The following is an 18,989-nucleotide window of genomic DNA, read 5'->3' on the forward strand; positions in this document are numbered from 1 at the left end:
CTGTTATAGAAGAGCCGAGAGAGGGACCATTGTTCTCGACATCGTAAATTATTGCCACCGGTCGCGAATCGAGGCAGAGCTTTAAAAACCATGCATAAATCATCCTGCTATTAGAAGGTGAGGCTGGGACCGTCGTTGTTTAGTGCTTGGCCCATTATATGGATAATATCGGTGTAGGGTTTCAGCGGAGCAAATGGGGCAGATTCGTGTAACCGGAGAAGGAATTTCGGAATTGGGTGTACTCCAGATGGAATTTTAGTTATGGCGAGGAAATTCTGGGAAATCTGTGCGGGAATTCGGTATGCGATGCGCCGGCATATCGGTTGGGATAGAGCGAGGAGAATTTGCTTTTTAAATTCTACAGATTAGAGCCTGAATATCGAGGCCTTTTCAAACATTACGAACAATTATAAAGGACAGTATTTCTGTATTCAGTATTTAAGTGGGAACATATATAATGCAAGAAGATAAAACAAACTTCTCTGTATATTTTACAAAGAGCAATCGGATTGCCAAGAATATATCGTTGTAAATATTCGAAATTTCTGTGGACGACTATAAATTGATCCTCTCCGCTGTAGCTGTTACTTTTCTATCAATCTATCCAAAGAGATACAAACGCGAGGAAGACTCGAGGAGAGAACAGCAGAGTGAAATACGTCAAACTTAATCCCAACAAAGAGCGTGAAACGGCGAGCAAAAACCCAGAGACCGATCGTCGTGATCGTCCCATTGCAACCTCTAATCGCTTGAAAATCGCGGTAATCGATCGATGACTTCTCTGTTGAACAATGAACTCGAGTTTCCCCGGGGAGAAACGTTCGCGATAGAATCAGCAACGACTTCATCAAGAACAGAGGTGCTCTGTTTGTGTCGGCGAATTCCAGGACGAGGAACGTACGAGCAGAAAGCTAGGCTAAATGAAAAGCAGCGTATCGCGAGACACGGAGTTTGTCCAGCAAGCAAATGATTCATCGTGACTTTCACAATGAACGCGACGCGAGACCAGCCAAGGGGAGAAAGGAAAGAAGGAGCGAGGAGGACGAAGGAAGAAAAAGCGTGTTCTGCGCGCTTTGGCCCGCGAACGTCTCGCGGTGCTGAAATAGTCGATGTTTACAGGCGTCGACGGAAGATAAATATAAAAGGCGCCGATGCCATGCGCCGTCGCGAAAAAATGCAAAAGGAAACGCAAGCACGGGGAACGCGTTTACCCTAACCGTTGCGAGATGTTTCTATGCAAGACGAAACAGACTTTCGAACAGAATGTGGACTTCTGTTGGTCGTCGTTGGTCCTCGACGCTGATCGACAACGATGTTCGGTCATCGGTGTCGATGACTACTAACCTAGACGACTTCGACAACCGCGTCCATGTGTTTCGTTCTTTTCGTGCTTCTTCGGAGGATGGCGAGTAAATTGGGGTTCGGGGTGATTAACCTTGGAATTTGGAATGTTATTTGGGATTAAAAAAGTTAAGAGTCGAGTGGCGGTCTCGTTGTATCCGACGATAACACGATGTCGTTACGTGTCTGTTTTTATCAGAAGTCAATATTGATCACGTATCAGAGTTGAAGTGGATATATGCGTATGTACGTATAGGTTAAACGATAACTAAAACGACACGATCTATATCGTATTTGAGTCAAATAAGAAGATCACGCTGTATATACAGAGCTCGTACTTCATGTGTTATATTAATTCAAACAAATTAATCCTTTCTCGCGAACTACGGATGTTTATGTATCGTATTATACGTTGATTAATTTAAACTTCCTGTAAGTATTACGCTCTAATATTTATAACTTGCGTAATATATAATATAAAAGTTTGAAAAATATACAAGACGTTCGATAACATACAATGTATAAATAAAACAAAAAATTGAATACGAACTCGCGTATTTATTCCGATTTATTCATAACCCTTCTTCCCCATCTTCAAACCCTTCAAACCTATCGAATACAATTTCTTTCAAACCTATGTCATTTTTTACTAAACACCCTTTAACTAGAACGAGAGTGTCTAAAAAATGTTAGCAAATTCACGGTGGAATTTGACAAAAACCGCGACGCTGGCGAGACAGCAACATAAAACAGAAATCAAAGACCGACGATCCCGTTGTAACCGTGGATAATTTACAACCGGCCACGAGACTGGGCATAACTCACGCGGGCAAATCAGTCTGTCAAATAAACGTACGGCCGTAAATGTACATTTTCACCGCGCTCGCGTCCGAGTGAGATTTTAACGCCAATCTATGTCGTGTATCCATCAATAATCCCGCGGGATCATTAGGCGCTGACTTTTTCCGCTGTCGATCGCAAACGAAAAAAAATCCTCGCGATAATTTGCGATCGACCAGGTACGTTCGTTAAGCTCTATGTCCACCTTCCGAGATATCGAAATACGAGCTTTTTCTCTCCCTCTCTCTCGTTTCCCATGTTAGAGAAATTGATCGCTGCGTGTTGATTTCCTGCTTTTTTCGTGATTAGTGAAAACGTTAACGAGTTAAGTGAATTGAATTGTAGAATTTGGAACGGAAAATTTGTAATCGTTGTAAAGACAGAATACGTAGCTTTTACTTCGGTTTTGAAATTAACCCCAAGAATTTTGCTAGGCATGGAATAGCTTCTTGGGGAAGTTTTAAATTTTGCATTGTTATGTGTGTGTATATGAGAGAGGAAGAGAGAGCTGAATATTTATTTAGAATAGCAGTGTAATCTTGTTTGAAGACTTAAATAAACACTAGCTATTCGCTCAGTTTGATGTAAAATATTGAACTATTGTACATAATTTGTGTTTAGCGAACCTCATTCGCGTATTGCAAAGTTACAGTTCGCATTAAATTCCAGTAAAAATATATTATTTATAACCCAAACATTAATACGTAATGACGATTCATTTAAATCACAATAACGAAGCTTCCATGAAAATGTAAAATTATTTCGATATTTTACATTTACGCAAGTTACATCTATTGTCATATGGAACTTCATTCACAGAATCCTACGCTATACTAAACACAAGCTCCTCGAACAAGCAAAAATTCGTCCAATTGCTCTGAAAGTGGAACGAACGTTTAAAAACGACAAAGAACTTACCTCGCACCTGGAAGTGTCCAGTATCTCCACCTCGGTACTAACGTTATCGATGGTAACGCTGTGCCGGTACAGGAAATCTGTAACAGAGAGAACGAGATTACGCTGACTCGCCTTGATGAATGATAGTACCGGGGCGTTCCTGAATATCCCTATCGCCGCGTTTCGTCTACAGGGTTAGCGAGAGGATTCTAAAGCCAGGGAAGACGTACGAGCTCGTTCGCCACGAATAATGAAATCGATCCGTCAGTCCTCTTCGAGGATCGAAAGAGAGAAAGAGAGAGAGAGGAAGAGACTTTACGCTGGTTAGCGAACGAGTAATCGTCGGATCTAGCCTAGCGTCCTTGGTCGGTTGATCTATGAAACGATAAATGAAACTGAACACCAGGAGAAAGAGAGATCGATCTTGAGTGGCACTAGACCCTGGTATTAATGCTAGCGAGAACCGAGAAGCTGCCGGACTAAATCCCTGTTAATTCTTGAAATCGTTCCTGTTTCATCTTCGATCCTCGTTCTGCGGCTGAGCCAGGTGGTGATTTACGTCTGTTATTTGTTCGCTGTCCTCAAGCGCCATAGACAGAACTTTCTAGCAAACTGATCGACCAAATGGAGGAAATTGAAAATCGCGATTAATCAAGGACAGGTAAAAAACCAGGTGAGACACGCAGGCAAGCGTTTCGAGATCGACCGCGAGGATATCTGGAACGATGGACTTCGTTAAAACTTTGAACTTAAAATTTTTGATACTACGACTGTCGGAATGTAGGGTAAGTAGTTTGGTAATTGGGAGTTTTATGTTGGTCTGCGCGAGTGGTTTAGTAGTTTGGAGCTATTTGAACGTAAAATAAGTAGTTTAAGAAACCGTTAACGCACTTGTGCAGTACACTGTTGTTCCATTAGAAACACAAGAGCTTAATGTCTTTCATTATATGATGCTATTAGTACGCGTTTAATAGGTATTATCAGACAGGATTTTAAGATAATCACAGCTTAATGAAATATTCACATCAATAAAATATATAAATCAAATTCGTATAACAACCCTCGTAAAAAGTTTTCATCAAGTTCTAGAGATTACAGAAATCTTATAAATTACCAATAGAACAGTTAATATCTAAATGTGATTCCATGTGAAAGTTTGACGAAAAAGAACGACGAAATTTATGAAACATTCTAAAACATCGTTATGATTGCGATTGAGAAAGAGAATTCGAAGACGATCTGTTTAATATTTTGTCCACGTTTCTTCTATATTTTAGCTCATTTCTTCTGTCTTCGAGGTATCTGTTCGCATCTCTACAGATGTTATTCTAACTACACAAATAGAGAAAATCGGAATTGATGATTAATTCAAAGCAAGATAAGAAACTCGACTTTAGGTAGAAGAATCCCACGCGCTCGTTAGCCAAACTACGTTGTTCTTACATGCAGCAACTGTGAATATCGAACAGAGATTTTCCCGCGAATAGAAAACGCGGCTAATGCGCGAAAGTCTCGGACCAGTTACTAACGACAATTCCGATTTGACGCGCTGACGCCGGGCGTCGCGCCGCTCTGTCATTACGCCGCTCACTGACAATGACGCGTTGACTTTCGCCATCGAGTCACGATGCAAGTCCTTAACATCCTTCGAAAAATCCATTTTCAAATCGTGACACTCGTTAAGCAGAATCTATGTGTACGAGAAGATTCTTCAATGATTCGAGTGAATAGTTAATTAACTGATAATTACGGTTTCTGTCTTATTTATAATTATTTATAAACTATAACTAGCTTCTTTGTGATATTATTCTAATATTATCGTGGATTGTCTCGAGTCCTTTCTCGGGTTTAAATTTTTGTGTAAAAAACAAAAATTCAATGTAAAGTGTATCGACAATCTCTGGTCTTACGATTTGTTTCACGGTTAACATTGTTAATTTCAATTATTTGCTTTCGAAAATCACTAGTTGTAAGATACCATCGTAAGTAACTTGAATGTTAAAATAATTTTTAGTTTCACGAATTCAGATAAGATTTAATAATACTTGATCGTAATTTTAATTTTCATAATCTTTATGCATCGTAATTTATAATTCTACCAGCTAAAATATGACAAGCAGTTCTACTAAGCATCAAACTATACGAGCGAACTTCCTCTTATTTCTACAAAAAAAAAAGAAGAGGAAGCTTCAACTTCATCAGGAAATCTTCTAGAACCTTTAAACGAAATTAATAAATTAATATTCGCTACGAGAGAAGGAAACGTGTATTTGATCGCGAAAGAAACGCGAAACTGCACCGAGCACAGTAGCTCTGGCAAGGCGGATACAATAAATAAACGATAAACGAACTCATAAACACCTCGTTGAGAACGATGTCGAAACATTGAACGCGCGGAAACAAGCAAATAAGGATGCTCGTTGCATTAGCGGCCGTTACGCTCGAGAAAGTTTTATTGCCGGACAATGCCGATAGGGAAGCGATTTGACCAAGTGGAGCGGTGGAAAATTTATTGCCATCGCGCAGAAAAATGTTCACGGGATGCCAGATCGAAGAATTTCAGTAATCGAAACTCTTTAAAACGATATCACTTAGAGATTCGTTCGATTGCCTCGCTCGCTTAAACACCATTCGCGTATCGATGAATCGGATAAATTTTCTTTCTAATACACGGTTACTAGACGTCAATTGCTGCAACGTTAGATCAAACGATAATAGAGAAGAAATGTTGAAACATTATAAATGGATATTATTGGGAAGATGAAATCTGTTTTTAATCTTTTTAATCGTAACCTTTTTTATGCCCTGATGGTATATTCAAGCGTATCATTCGTATTAGAATGTTAACATGAGTCGAGTATATTTAGAACACCTAGACGTGCAGATAAATTGGTTAAAAAAGGTATTTGTACGTACCATTACTCTGCAATGAAACGTTTCTTATCAGGTGCCACATTTCATTTTGATAGCATCAAATTCTTGTACAGAAAAACTTCGTTTATCCATGCCACGTTTATACGAACAACTTAAATTATTTAGCATGTGCCAAAATAGACGAACGAGATATTATTCAGTTATGTCAACTCACTACTGCGTTTCTGTTAGCCAAACTACGTTTCAGCATACTTTCATTTGTACTGTTATACGAACGCCTATTCCGAACTCGTACGCGTTCGATAAGCAACTGAGTGTTTGGACCGAAATTGTTGTTCGACCTCAGGTGTTCGACCGTCGGTTCCTATTATCGGAATTAATAGGAGCAGTTGGTGGGGATAGCTATTATTATTGGAGCTCGTCGAGCATGTTCGCAAAAACAAAACTCTAGTGTAAACATACGAAGGTGCCAAATGATTTGAAATTTAATATACCTGTATCTTAACTAATTAATTCGTATATACAGGTTGTAACAGAACATGCGAGGCCCACTTCGAGAGTTGATTGTACGTTTAGAAACGATGAAAAAAATTCGTATAAAATATATGTTCTACATATACAATTTTTACACGGAAGAAATTCTATCGAAAATGTTGAAATATTAAGGTTTACAATCGAACAAGCTTTTCGACAAATTTGTTAAATATCTGGAGTCATCCAGAATGACACAAGTGATCATTTTTAGCATCTTCCGTGCAGGTAATTAGATAAGACAAAATCAAAACAGGACATTATATCTCATAAACGAAGACGGATAGAATATGTATCTGCATGTACTTCTCCCATTATTTTTAAATTGCACAATCGGCTCAGACCCAGAGTGAGTCACGCCTGTTCTGTTACAATCTGTATAAATGTTATAAACAATTTTTGCAACCTCAAAAATGCATGTAAAGACATCAAAGATATTCCAAGTATAACGCTTGTTATAGTATTTAATATATAATAGGTGAAACCATCTCCTATCTAAATTCCATTTTTATTTATCTTCATAAAGATATGGATAAAAATAATAAATACGTAAACGAATAGAATGATGAATATGAATAAAAATACCCATGGCTCGCTCATAAAAATCTAGATCTGCATACTTTAGTCGCTACAAAAATCTCACGATCGATTGGATAACGTACAAAGATTCTTTTATCCGCGGAAAAATCGCATTCGGCGATCGGATCGGTAGTCGCGTGCGATCGTAGATTTTCTCCTGGCGCGGGCGCGCGTCACGCGTGAGACGAATCGAAAATACGCCTGGTGATTCCCGCGGTCCCTTTCGCGTGCACTTTCGTTCCTACACGCTGGAGGATCACTTTTCCGAAGAAACGCCCTCGAACGGTGAAAGCAGCGCGTGGGTCAGTCGATTATTTCCTCGAGGGCGCCGCGTGTGGGTGATGACGCGACGAAAAAAAAATCGCCAGGCTTTAATAGAAACTTAATTTCGCGTCTGCCAATCGCGTCTTCCGCGTCTATCGGGTGATACGTGGCGAATTGCGGCACTAGACGGTGCGTATTATCAGTTTCACCGGAGTCGAGGCTTATCAGACTTCTCTTTAGCCGTTTCATTGTTGCTCGAGAAGGTGTTCCAGCTGGTCTTTGCGTGGAGAATTACGTGCTTGTTAGGCTCGTTAGATAGTAAAATTGTTTCTGTACGAGGAGAGAAATAAGAGGAATATTTGTGGTGATATAAGAGATTATCTTTGTAAGTTGGATCTAATAATTTGAAAAATTTATCCGAGACGTGTAATAGTTATAGTCTGTGATCTTTTGGTTATAATTTTAAGTTCAGTATTTCTTACGTGTGATAATTTCTAATTTTACGAAACTTTACAAAAGTTCGTACGAAATAGGTTTCGTACAGATCGTAATAAGTTTCATTAAATGGTCAATTAAATTATATAATTTTGTAAGAAAAGTTTGTAGGGTATTCGTCTTCTTGGAACAAAATTCAATAGAAATTCGAATAATGTAAAACATTATATTTCTAAATTTATCTCATATACATTTGTTAAGTTCGTCCAGTCGCGGGGAGACGCGTCTCCGTTAGGCGCGTCAACGGGAGTCGTAAATTCCCGTTACGATATACGAATCGACACCGCGAGCAGGGCGATCCCCTGATTTCAGTTACGATAATAGGGGTGGTTGAGGTGAAATAGCTGTAGTCTACAGCTATCTAATATATTGAATTTATTCCCGTTTACAACACGTGGAACGTACAGATATTATTTTGATGTCTTACCCGAGGGTTGAGGTGTTAGCGCGTTATAGCCCGAGATTCTGGCTTAAATTAGTAAACGTGACTGCCCGATGAGCGAAAGAACCGTCCGAAGTATGTTGACTGTCCCCGGAGTATAAGAGCAGTGTACTTGACTGTCTGCGTAGTGTATGAACAGTGAGTGACCCATCTCGTCCTATTTAGGAGGAAAGCTCGGTGTGGGTATACCCTTGCTGAACCAAGGAACCGGATTCGTTGTTCACACTTTTCGGTAAGTCAAGGAAGAGATTACCAGATTCGCAACAAGATACAGAGCAAGAATAGAAACACACCCGAACCAGCTGGCAGCTGAAACGTGCAACACAACAAATATCGCAAGAAGACTAAAAAGGAAACACCCAATAGACCTCATAAAAGATATAACTTAGAAAAAACGAAGCTGGCACCCCGCTGGGGGTAGCCGCCCACATGCTATATTTATTTTTTATTTATATATTTTTTTTTCTTCACCAACAAGATATAACACTTTACCAAATGTCCATAAGGACAAATTGTAAAATAACCAAAATAAAATAAAAAAAAAAAACACTTTTTGGTAGAATAGTGAGGGTAACGATCCGCTATGCCCATTGGTTTTGGCCAATATTAATAAACAATGAACAAAACAGCATAAAGTCTCCTGCAGATATGGCTCATGGGTGTCCTTGTTCTGGGGAAAAACCAGCTGTTTAGCAGGGCACATATGTTTTCCCCGTAATTAGCAAGAGTATGGAATTAACCTAATGACTGTTCACATTACCATTCATAAACCGAAAATATTTGTATGAATCGAAATTAAGCTGAAAAGATTCGGTTTATGGTGGTTCCTTAAGTTCCTGCAGGTCAGTTTAACGAGGGGTCGGTCACGGCGGCCAGACCGAAAGGGACGTCGCATGGTTCGCCTAGTAACATACTCCCCCCACCGATCAAAAAGATGTGGTTTAAGGGGGTTCCTTGGGCCTAATACGGGTCACTGTGATGATGGGTAGGCCTTAGGCGGCCTGACAATAAGGTAGGTCATTAATTTCTAAATTGTTTAATAGCCACAGATATTTATCTATCATTTTTCTATCTATTACATGAGAGTCTTTCGTATCGAGGTAATAAATGCAGGTTAGATTTGTTTGGGTTTGACTGTGATGAATATTCAACGATGTAGTAATGAATTATGTATGAATGATACGAGGAATGAATTTCGAGTACATAGAAGTTTCAATACATCGCTTATACATTACGACACATTATGTATAAGCATTGCAGTGTATTTTCTACAGAACAATTTTATATCATTTCACTATTTTGGAAAATTCCTTTCGGAAAACTCGTTCTATAGAGACTACACATATTGAAATAAACTCACTGTATACAGATACATACTAAATGAAAGAAAGAAACTTTAAATAAATATATTTCATTAATCAAAACAAATTAAATATCGAGCAATCGACCTAATAAAACGAAAGAATAATTTTTCTCGAAATCCATATCTGCTTACGTACGATACTACGTGACCCATCGATCGAACACGAATGATCTATGGATCGTTCGGGATGCACGATCTAATCTTTGCCGAGTCCAATTCTTGGACCACGAACGAAACATTCCCATCTACGAAACCTAGACGACGACACACGGTACACTTGCCGTGGCTGACTTTCTAATTCATCATCCAGAATTATTCCACGCAATATGAGCGTCGGTGAAACGGATTTGCATTGTTAATCGAAAAATCGAAACGATCACGTAGCGTACACGCGGCTCCCTCGCAGCTACAGACGAAAAGTATCGATTATTGCTCGTGATCATGAAGAAACGATATCTCTTGTCATTACCTATCGAACTTATTGCCAATAAGAATCGTCGACCTCGTTCCTACTCTTCGACGAGGAATCGAATTTAATTCGTGCCTGTATATTCGATTGACCATTACTTTCTATCCATGCAGATTGTTCTGTCGGAGAACGGGTAATCAATCGCGAGTGCAATCCGGATAAAGCTCGACCTCGCGCGATCGATCGAAAAATTCGCGGGATTTCTGCAGGAGAGGAGAAAACTCGGCTTTCTATTTCATTAGCTATTGCAAGGAGCGAATTTTCCTCGGGCAAGTAGGCAAGTTTTCTTTGCAGCAGTGACATACGTAATTATTGGGCATTTTATATAACTTCCGTGGGATGTGTAATTACGTAACATTCGTTCGATTTGTTGCTATTCTTTCACTTGCCAATTGGTAGAATTTTTTTTTATTTTATTTTGGTTTTTTTTACAATTTGTCCTGAAGGACATTTGGTAAAGTGTTATATCTTATTGGTGAAAAAAAAAATAAAATAAAAATAAATATAGCATGTGGGTGGCTATCCCCAGCGGGGTGCCAGCTTCGTTTTTAATTGGTAGAATTTGACGAATATCTTTGTAATAGAGGCTGACGAAGATTTCGATGGAAGAAAAGATTCGTTCGTGTCCTTGAACGTAAAAATTATTATCAGAAGATTGTCCTAAGTTCAATATTCTACCAAAAGAAGTTCGAAGTGAATGCTCGTAAAACTAACACTGTTTTATTTGACAAGGAAGACGAAAATTTATTGTCACGTAGATATATATTTACTGTAAAACAGAACTGGACGAACTGTAGACAAAATAAAAAATATAGCTGCCTATTTAGTTACTATTCTTTCCTGCAATATTCAAAAAATTTAATTACCACCATAAAAATACATTTTGAAACAAATAAACACTACTATTGGGTTCGTAGCTAACCTGTAGTTACATTACAGGTTAAATCGCACCATAAACATTTCCTGTCCGGTTTACAGCTACGACCCTCTCATGGTCGCGCTCTATCTGGAGCATGGAATAATTGCCCTGTATACCGTCCCTGGTTTCGTTCCAGTTTTTCATCTATCGACCATACACGGGGCATTGGCTCGTCGCTGACAACGTCATCCGTACTCGGCTTTAAGGGTCGATTAAGCGATTATCCCTCCCTGGATCGGTACGCGTCGGATTATCCGCTTCCTGGTTTCATTTAACACCGATTACCCGTCTTTCCACCGTGAAATTTATTAAATTTTCACTCTTTTTATGTAAATTAGTTTTTATACTTTAATGCATATCGATATTGATAACGTACCTGACGCATCTATATGTTAGAATCTCCTACAAAATTTAGATAAGGTAAGGCTAGAATTCTTTGCATCAAGTTAACCAGCTATGACCGTGTTCATAAATAAGTAACTCGAGAATTTTGCACTCTCCTCGTAAACAATTTTTCTCGTAATTCGCTAAATTCTATTACGAACCACTCTTAAGCGACCCACATTCGAAGTAGATTATTCAAGTCGATATTATCGGCGTGATAAACGGTGAAATATATCGTGTGCATTGACAGTTCGACTATCGCAGCTTCAAGCTTATTCTATTCTATTTTTACCATCGAATCAATTAGATACGGACTTCAGTTGTATCTTTAACGATTCAAAAAGTACATAAATAATATGTATACATTGGGTGGAAAATGTTTTAATCTTGTTCTAGATTTTAATGTATTTTTACGTGGAAAGTCAACTTCTACCCGTTCGCGCGATACTTTCGCTCGCAACCTTGTGCCTTTATAAGCCAAGAAAACAGAATTTTTCTTAACTCGTTGAAGCGTTCGTAGAAACGAAAGGGTAAATACCCGTAATCACGAGTCAATGAAGTTTCTTCTCTCTCGCTAATCGACGTCATCACGTGTATTATCTACGGTACAGTTCACTGAATATCGTAAATCGATCGATTCACATTGTCAGTGACCGTATCACGAAGAAGGGATGAGAAAACTGGACATTATAGACGTAAAAGAGGTGGTTGGGTGGTTCTAAACGAGGGTCCGGAACGGTGTCATGGGACACGCGACATAGAGGCCTACGGCGACACTCGAGTTTCTCTAATCCGGTTGATCAATCAGTTCCAGCAGAGTAATTTCGTGATATATGTAGTTAATCGGTTAGGAACGCGGTGTTTTTCCAGCGATATATCTTCCAGCTGGACGGAATAATTCTGGCCCGATTAACGAGTAACGCGGAATCGTAAATTTCGGTTTTATAAACTGTTGGCGCTTTTCGATCGAGCCTAGCGACTCGTTTGATCTCTTCCTGAGATCCTTACGGTATATAATCCGCGGTTATGTCGACGCTTGAAATACGGTTCGATCGTGAAAGAATTTCAAAGATTTATCGACTGCTGAAGCATCGAGGAAGATAGGGCGGACTGCGTAAATCTGGCCTTTTTCCGTACACGTCTTATTACGCGAAAAATAAATAACACCGATACTTCCTTAACCTGATTCTTTGAATTAAAGCTGAATAATGTTCGAGCATACGTAGTGCCTGTTACTGATTATTCAGAAATGTGAAACGAACGAAGATAGGAATAGAGAAAGAAACATGTCGAAGAATCAGACTGAGAAATTAGCGCTATGACGATTTATGAATCAAATATTTGGTTCCTTTATATCTTTCTGTATAATTATCTTACGGTAATCGCTTCATATAATTTCTGAATACATTTTGCTCGAATAAAACGAAGAAAATAATTTTGACTGACTTTCAAACTCCAATACTCTACTGTTTTATGTATATTTTATTTTTAAAAAGTGCTATGACATGAACTTTTACCAACACGCATTTTTATACGAAGAAAATGATTAACATATTAACACTATATCATACTGTATTATATCATTTAATCTTATAATAATATTATACGTACTTATACTTAGAACAGTGTTGTACGAGGAATTTTCAAGTATCCGAACTAGAAACTGTTACAAGGAACAACAACTACGATATGATCTAAAACTTACAGAGTTAAGACAGCATATATCTCTAACGAACCACCCTGTGCAACTGCTAGAAACCATCGTGAAAAATGAAAAGAAAGTATGGAAAAATCGTCAACATCGAACTACTCAGCTATTAACGCACTCCACTTCCTTTGAAATCTTTGCAAGATTTATCGAATATTGTTCCCGAAGCTAGATTCGCGGAGATAACTGTTTCGACTGGTATTCAAGAACGCATAGATCGTCGACGGGACAGGACTTTCATCCACTTTCTTGTCTAACACCATCCATCAAGCCTTCTAATTACAGCTCTTGAACATTGACCGAGAACGGCGTTAAACACTATCTACGCCCGTTCGCGGCCTTCCGTTCCGTGAAAAACGAACGAGAACCGACGCTCGTAACATTGTTCGGAAGAAACATGCCGCTCTTGCAACCGCGTTTCGTATTGTTAGAGACCACGCGCCCATAGAACGAGAGGAGAAAAGCCAGGACGCGTGTAGTTAGCCAAGAGACCTGCAGGATGTCGTTATATCTCAATCGTCCGCGAGGTTCGCTCGAGATTTCCTCCGTGATAAAAGTTCGTAAAAGTTAACGTTGCGATCGTAATCACCTGCCACAAAGAAAATCGCGAAGCGGAAGTCGAGCACTACGTTCGTGCTTCCTGTCGACGATTTTTAAATGGATCGTTGGAGATTTTACGAGAAGGTATATTACGTATTGATGCGAACTTTCGTGTATAGTAATTTTTGTACGATCTTATTCAGGAATAAAGAATGCATAGATCATAGAATCTGCCTTTAAATTTTCGTAAAAATTTTACACGGATATTTGCAACGGAGAAAGCGAAGATTCTCAATAAACGGAAGACACGTTTCTATTAATTTTGGAATTTATATTACTTACGATTTGAGCTGGTCTTTCAGCGTTTGGAATCTTTATAAATGTAAAACAGTGAATGGTAAAAAAATGCGCGCTAGAAGCCTATCTTTTTTAACTATTGTATAATTGGCACTTATGGTTATAATTTGAGATATAATCTACGTTTCGATAGAAAGTCCGAAATGTTAAAATAAATTGTTTTACCACTTACAACATTTTATACTATATTTTATATGGAATTTATTTATGTATTTTTCCATGGCGAAAAGGTCATTGTATCTTACCTTCCACGTATATTTCCTTATCACACCGCCTATTAATTACGTTTCGCACGATAATACTGCATCTCATGTAGAAAAAAGAAGGAATCGCCCCTCGAAACCTAGGAGTTAGATAACCACGTTGCATAACCACACACTCGCAGCTATTAAATCATCGGCAAAGGGAACACGATCTTTATTACTATTTCATAAATCATTCACCGTCCACATAAATATTTCTCCATTTTCTACCACCCGTATACGTTCATGAAAAAAAGGAAAACAAATCGAAATCCGGCAGACCTTGCTCCAAGCACGTACACTCCATTCACCGGAACAAGCTGTTTCCTCAACAGACTCGTACCGAATCAACTCTTCCTCCTCCAAACATCTACCGCCCACGTAACTCAGCCAAGTTCCAACGAAATCTACGTGCAATGCCCGAAAAGGGCGCCTGCTTAGCGCGGACACGCTGACTTCGCCATTTTCCACGTAACGTCGTTTAACGTGAAATTCTGGTTAAGAGAAGCAAAGAAAGAAGAGGAAGAAGCAAAACGTCGAGCAAAAATAATCGAGCACCATTGAACTTGAACTGCGGTTCAAAGATTCCAGGGGAAGGTCTTGATCCATTTGCAACAATTAATTAGATTCGCTATGCAAAGAACGAATTTGTTGACACTCGAGCTAAAGTTAATAATTAATATTCAAAATTATATTATTCGATCTTGAATCCTCTCTGAACAGCATTCGTCTGTTAAGGTAACACACGTATCATTAACAGTTGCTGTTCTGAATGCAATGGACCAACGTAGCATATATTTCCGCAATTCGTCTAACGGTTACAGCTATTACTCGAAATAGCCTCGACGCGTAGAAAAATTTCACGCTGTTTTACGATCGTCGACGATCTAGTCCAAATGGTCAGCCAGACAAACGCGCCACATTAATTAAAGTAGCTTTATCCGGATCTCTAGGGCAAGGAAAAGCTATCGCGACGATGGGACACACCTGCTTGGATTTTTCCGCGGGCGGATATCCGTGGCGTCTCTCGCACACTGCTGCACGGCAATTATTATAGCAAGATAGCCTGCATGAGTTATGAGAGAGATCTGCATTCTCTTCTCGATCCTCCCCATAGGCTCTATTTCATATCGAGTGCTTAAATCTCCGCCCTCCACTCCTGCCGCGTCCACGTCTTGTCTTTCCTTCTCGTTGCGCGTATTTCTGTAACCGACGCTGGAATACGCCCTCGAGAGATCGACTCGCTATCGTAGCTAGGCGCCATCGTATTTCTGGGATGTGCTCTTGTCGTTGAGATTATATTTAAGAAGGAAAAGAGTCCAATCGTTCGAGTTCCATTTCGATCATTTTTCGTAAAGTTACGATGGAATATACATGTGAGATATTATCTAATTGCTATTTTGACAAATTGGACAAGTTTCCTTTGTTCCACGTTCGCAAGTTTCTCACGTATAATTAGAGCACGTTACTGCATCGCTATTACTAAGATCCTTTCTATATCTTCCATAATTATGCTTTAGAATCGTGAATTAAATTTATCCTTTAATTAACGCCTTACATTGGTGTTCTACGTTTTTTCCATACTCGTAGTTAAATCTCCCAAAAAAAGGAAGAAAAAAGGGAAGAAATATATTCGAATCGAACAGGCCACGAGGATATCTCCTAATCTTAAATTGCGAAGAAGCGTTTCATGAAATCTTCGATGGAAACAACTCCGACAAAATTCAATTAAACGAAACGATCACGCGACGCCATTAACGACGCTGCCAGATCTCCGAGGAGAATCGAAAACACGAACAGGAAACGGTTCGTCAAAGGCGGTCGCGAGAGTCGAGGAAATTAGCTTAAACAACCTCTGAGGAAAGCTGCATGAGAGGCTTCTCTGTATATATATATATGTATACGCGAGATCTACGTCGCGGCGGGAGAATCGTAAATTGATTGTGCCGGCGAACAGGTAGGCAAGACTTAACGTAATACATTCGTCAGAAAGCAAGAAGGTGAAATCGAGCGATCTCTATTATTTAGCCAAGTGAAAACCGAGACTAAGTCTTGGATGTCTTTCTCTCTTTCTGTTTCACCAACCATTGTAAATCATGGCCTATTATACGCGCAAACGCGTGCATCGGTCATCACCAAGTGAACGTGGGATTCCCTATAACCGGCTGACGCGAATACGACAGCTGATAATTGTTTTAGAGCGCGCTTCTTCGTGTATATCGCGATACAAGTGTCTGATACAGATATGGGAATCCTTGCGTGTGAACGCTGCGTCCAACTGAAGACACCATACTGAGTACACCGTAAGATCATAAGTATTAGGACATTAACTCGTTACATTTATCGGAAGACTCCATCAAATTTTACTTTACTTGATACTTTATGATATAAGACGCATATGAGAGATACGAAGTGATGGATGGAGACAAAATAACAGTAAAACAATAGCAAATTTCTACTTTACTTGATATTTGACGCTATAAGTCACGTATATTATAAAGTAACTGATTCGTAACGAAATAGCTAAACATTACAACAATAGTCCTGATACTTGCAGCCAGCAGTGTGTCTCACGCTTATAGAAAACTTCTACTTACGGCAGCGGTAACGCGAGGCAGCCGAAAAGATTGACGTTACGTTACACGTTGGAATGCGTTGTTTTCGAAATTTCTGTACGTAACTGCTAGCGCGAATTCATCGAGCACAGGGTTATAATCGAATGTACCGAGATTACAGGGCTGCGCTTTTCGTTTTCTCGATTCTCACGGTCCGCGAGACGATTCGTGTACGAATGATGAAAGTGGTTGTTGAACGTGTATCACTACGTAGATTGCAGCTACGCAATACGAAAAGCCTCACGTAACCCCATGCAAGTTGTTTTCGAGGGACGCGAATGGCGGCGCGCCTCTAGTAGCGCGATTAACAAAAGCGATCTATTAAATGGGCCATTGTGCTGTCCGGAGATGTGAATGACACGGCGCACCGCCACGGGGAAATTAAATTCTCTACCGCACACCGGCGAGATTCGCCGGCCACTGATTGAAATAATACACGCTACGGATAACATTCATGGCTATGGGCGATTTACTATGGGTTCATGGGCCTAGGATTCAAAGATCGCAGGTGAATGATTCTGATTTTGTGAACTTATTGCCCGCGATAATTCGTTCGCCAGTGCAAGAGATCACAGAATATCGAAAACATCGGACAAGTATTAAATTAACCCTCGCATATTGAGTAACCTCGAGAAGTATTTAGTTAAAAGTAATCGTGTAGTTTTTTATTTGGATTATGTTCTATCGGTTTCCGAGAAAGGATTTGGAAAATCGTAAACGAAAGGTTGTAACTTAATGAAGGTTCAGCTTAAATTTCGATTTGCATTATATTGTACGCGTACGGAAAGTAGATTTGAAAAAATTAATATAGACTGATCATGCTTTTAGTTCTCTCCGTAGATTTGAACTTTTTCAGAATATTGCGCTATTTTTTGATAAAAAAACGTAGGTTCGTGGAGTATCTACTGAGGAACTAGTACTGTGTAACTTATGGTACTCATCCTGTGTAAAATTACCTACTTGTTTTATAAGCTGTGTTCATAGTTATCGCAAGCTCAAGAACGTAATCCCAATTTATCCTTGTCGTCTGTCCTATCTCTGCACAACTCGTCCACTAAGAAAATTACATCTACTTTATACATCACGTAGCAGCTTCAATGAAATTACATATGTTTCTCTCATCATTACAAATCCATTCAACCTCACAATCAGAATCACAATCATTCGGCAACATTAATCCCTAAATTAGTAACTGCTTAGTAACTCCTAAGAAATGAACACATGCCATGTAGAAATCCTTCGTAATTTCGATTTTTTATTGTAAATGAATCACTTTCAAAATGTTAAACAGAAACACGTTAGGGTTTAATCATTAAAATCAAGGTACACGTTGAACGAAATAAGGTACGACCTTACGGATCTCTTGTACTCCCATAACACGTCTGAAATCTCTTATTCTGAGGGATTTAAAAACTACTTGGATGAAAAAACGAGAAGGTATGCACGAGAGTAAAAATGCAAGGGAACGAATCTTGTTGAAAATCTTGTCGTTGTCCCGGCACGACTCTCGGTATGCATAGCTTAAAGGGGAACTGGAACTCGCAGTAAGGAGTCTAAGATAATCACGTTTATACGACGGTCCGCATTCCGAGAATTCGATACTCTACTACGGGGAAGAAGTTGTTCCATGCTATCCGGAGCCGTTTTCACGATCGTTCAATTTGTACTCACGGCCAGCAATGATCGCTCTCTGAACCGAGCTGTGAAAAAGAAGCAGGTATAATCTCGCCATCTCTCGATCATACGATTCAGATTCCACTTTGTTACGAATTCTTGGAAGAGTTGGAGTTTACAACGAGAAGATTTTTTAATATCGGTCGTACGATTGTCTGAGATAGACTTTGCTAAAAGCCATACATTTAAGGATGAGAATTAAAATTTAGAGAATTAGAATTAGAGAAAAATATGGCACAAAAGTTTTTTAGAAATTGAGTATTATAAATATTAATTAATAGTTGACAAGCGTAGTGAATTGTTTTGGAGTGTATAATTGCTTGATATTACTATCAATGTTAGGGCGATAGAAAGCGATCCTATGACCAGTTACGAATCAAAATTACCTAACATCCGCTAAGTGAGAGTTGATACGTGTGAAAAGTTCGACGAAATCGATGACAACTCGAACATGA

General features: G+C 39.2%; 1 protein-coding gene across 3 annotated transcripts in view; it reads right to left on the minus strand.

The window, feature by feature from the left end:
* Positions 1-18,989, minus strand: part of LOC132912090 (ras-related and estrogen-regulated growth inhibitor-like) — an 86,900-nt gene that overhangs the window by 49,429 nt on the left and 18,482 nt on the right. For all 3 annotated transcript variants that reach the window (XM_060969198.1, XM_060969196.1, XM_060969197.1), the window contains one exon: positions 3,100-3,176. In XM_060969198.1, the coding sequence (XP_060825181.1) occupies positions 3,100-3,176 (77 nt within the window). The remainder of the gene's footprint in view (positions 1-3,099; positions 3,177-18,989) is intronic.

The sequence above is a fragment of the Bombus pascuorum genome, chromosome 11 (assembly GCF_905332965.1).
Source record: "Bombus pascuorum chromosome 11, iyBomPasc1.1, whole genome shotgun sequence".
Taxonomy (NCBI): Eukaryota; Metazoa; Arthropoda; class Insecta; order Hymenoptera; family Apidae; genus Bombus; species Bombus pascuorum.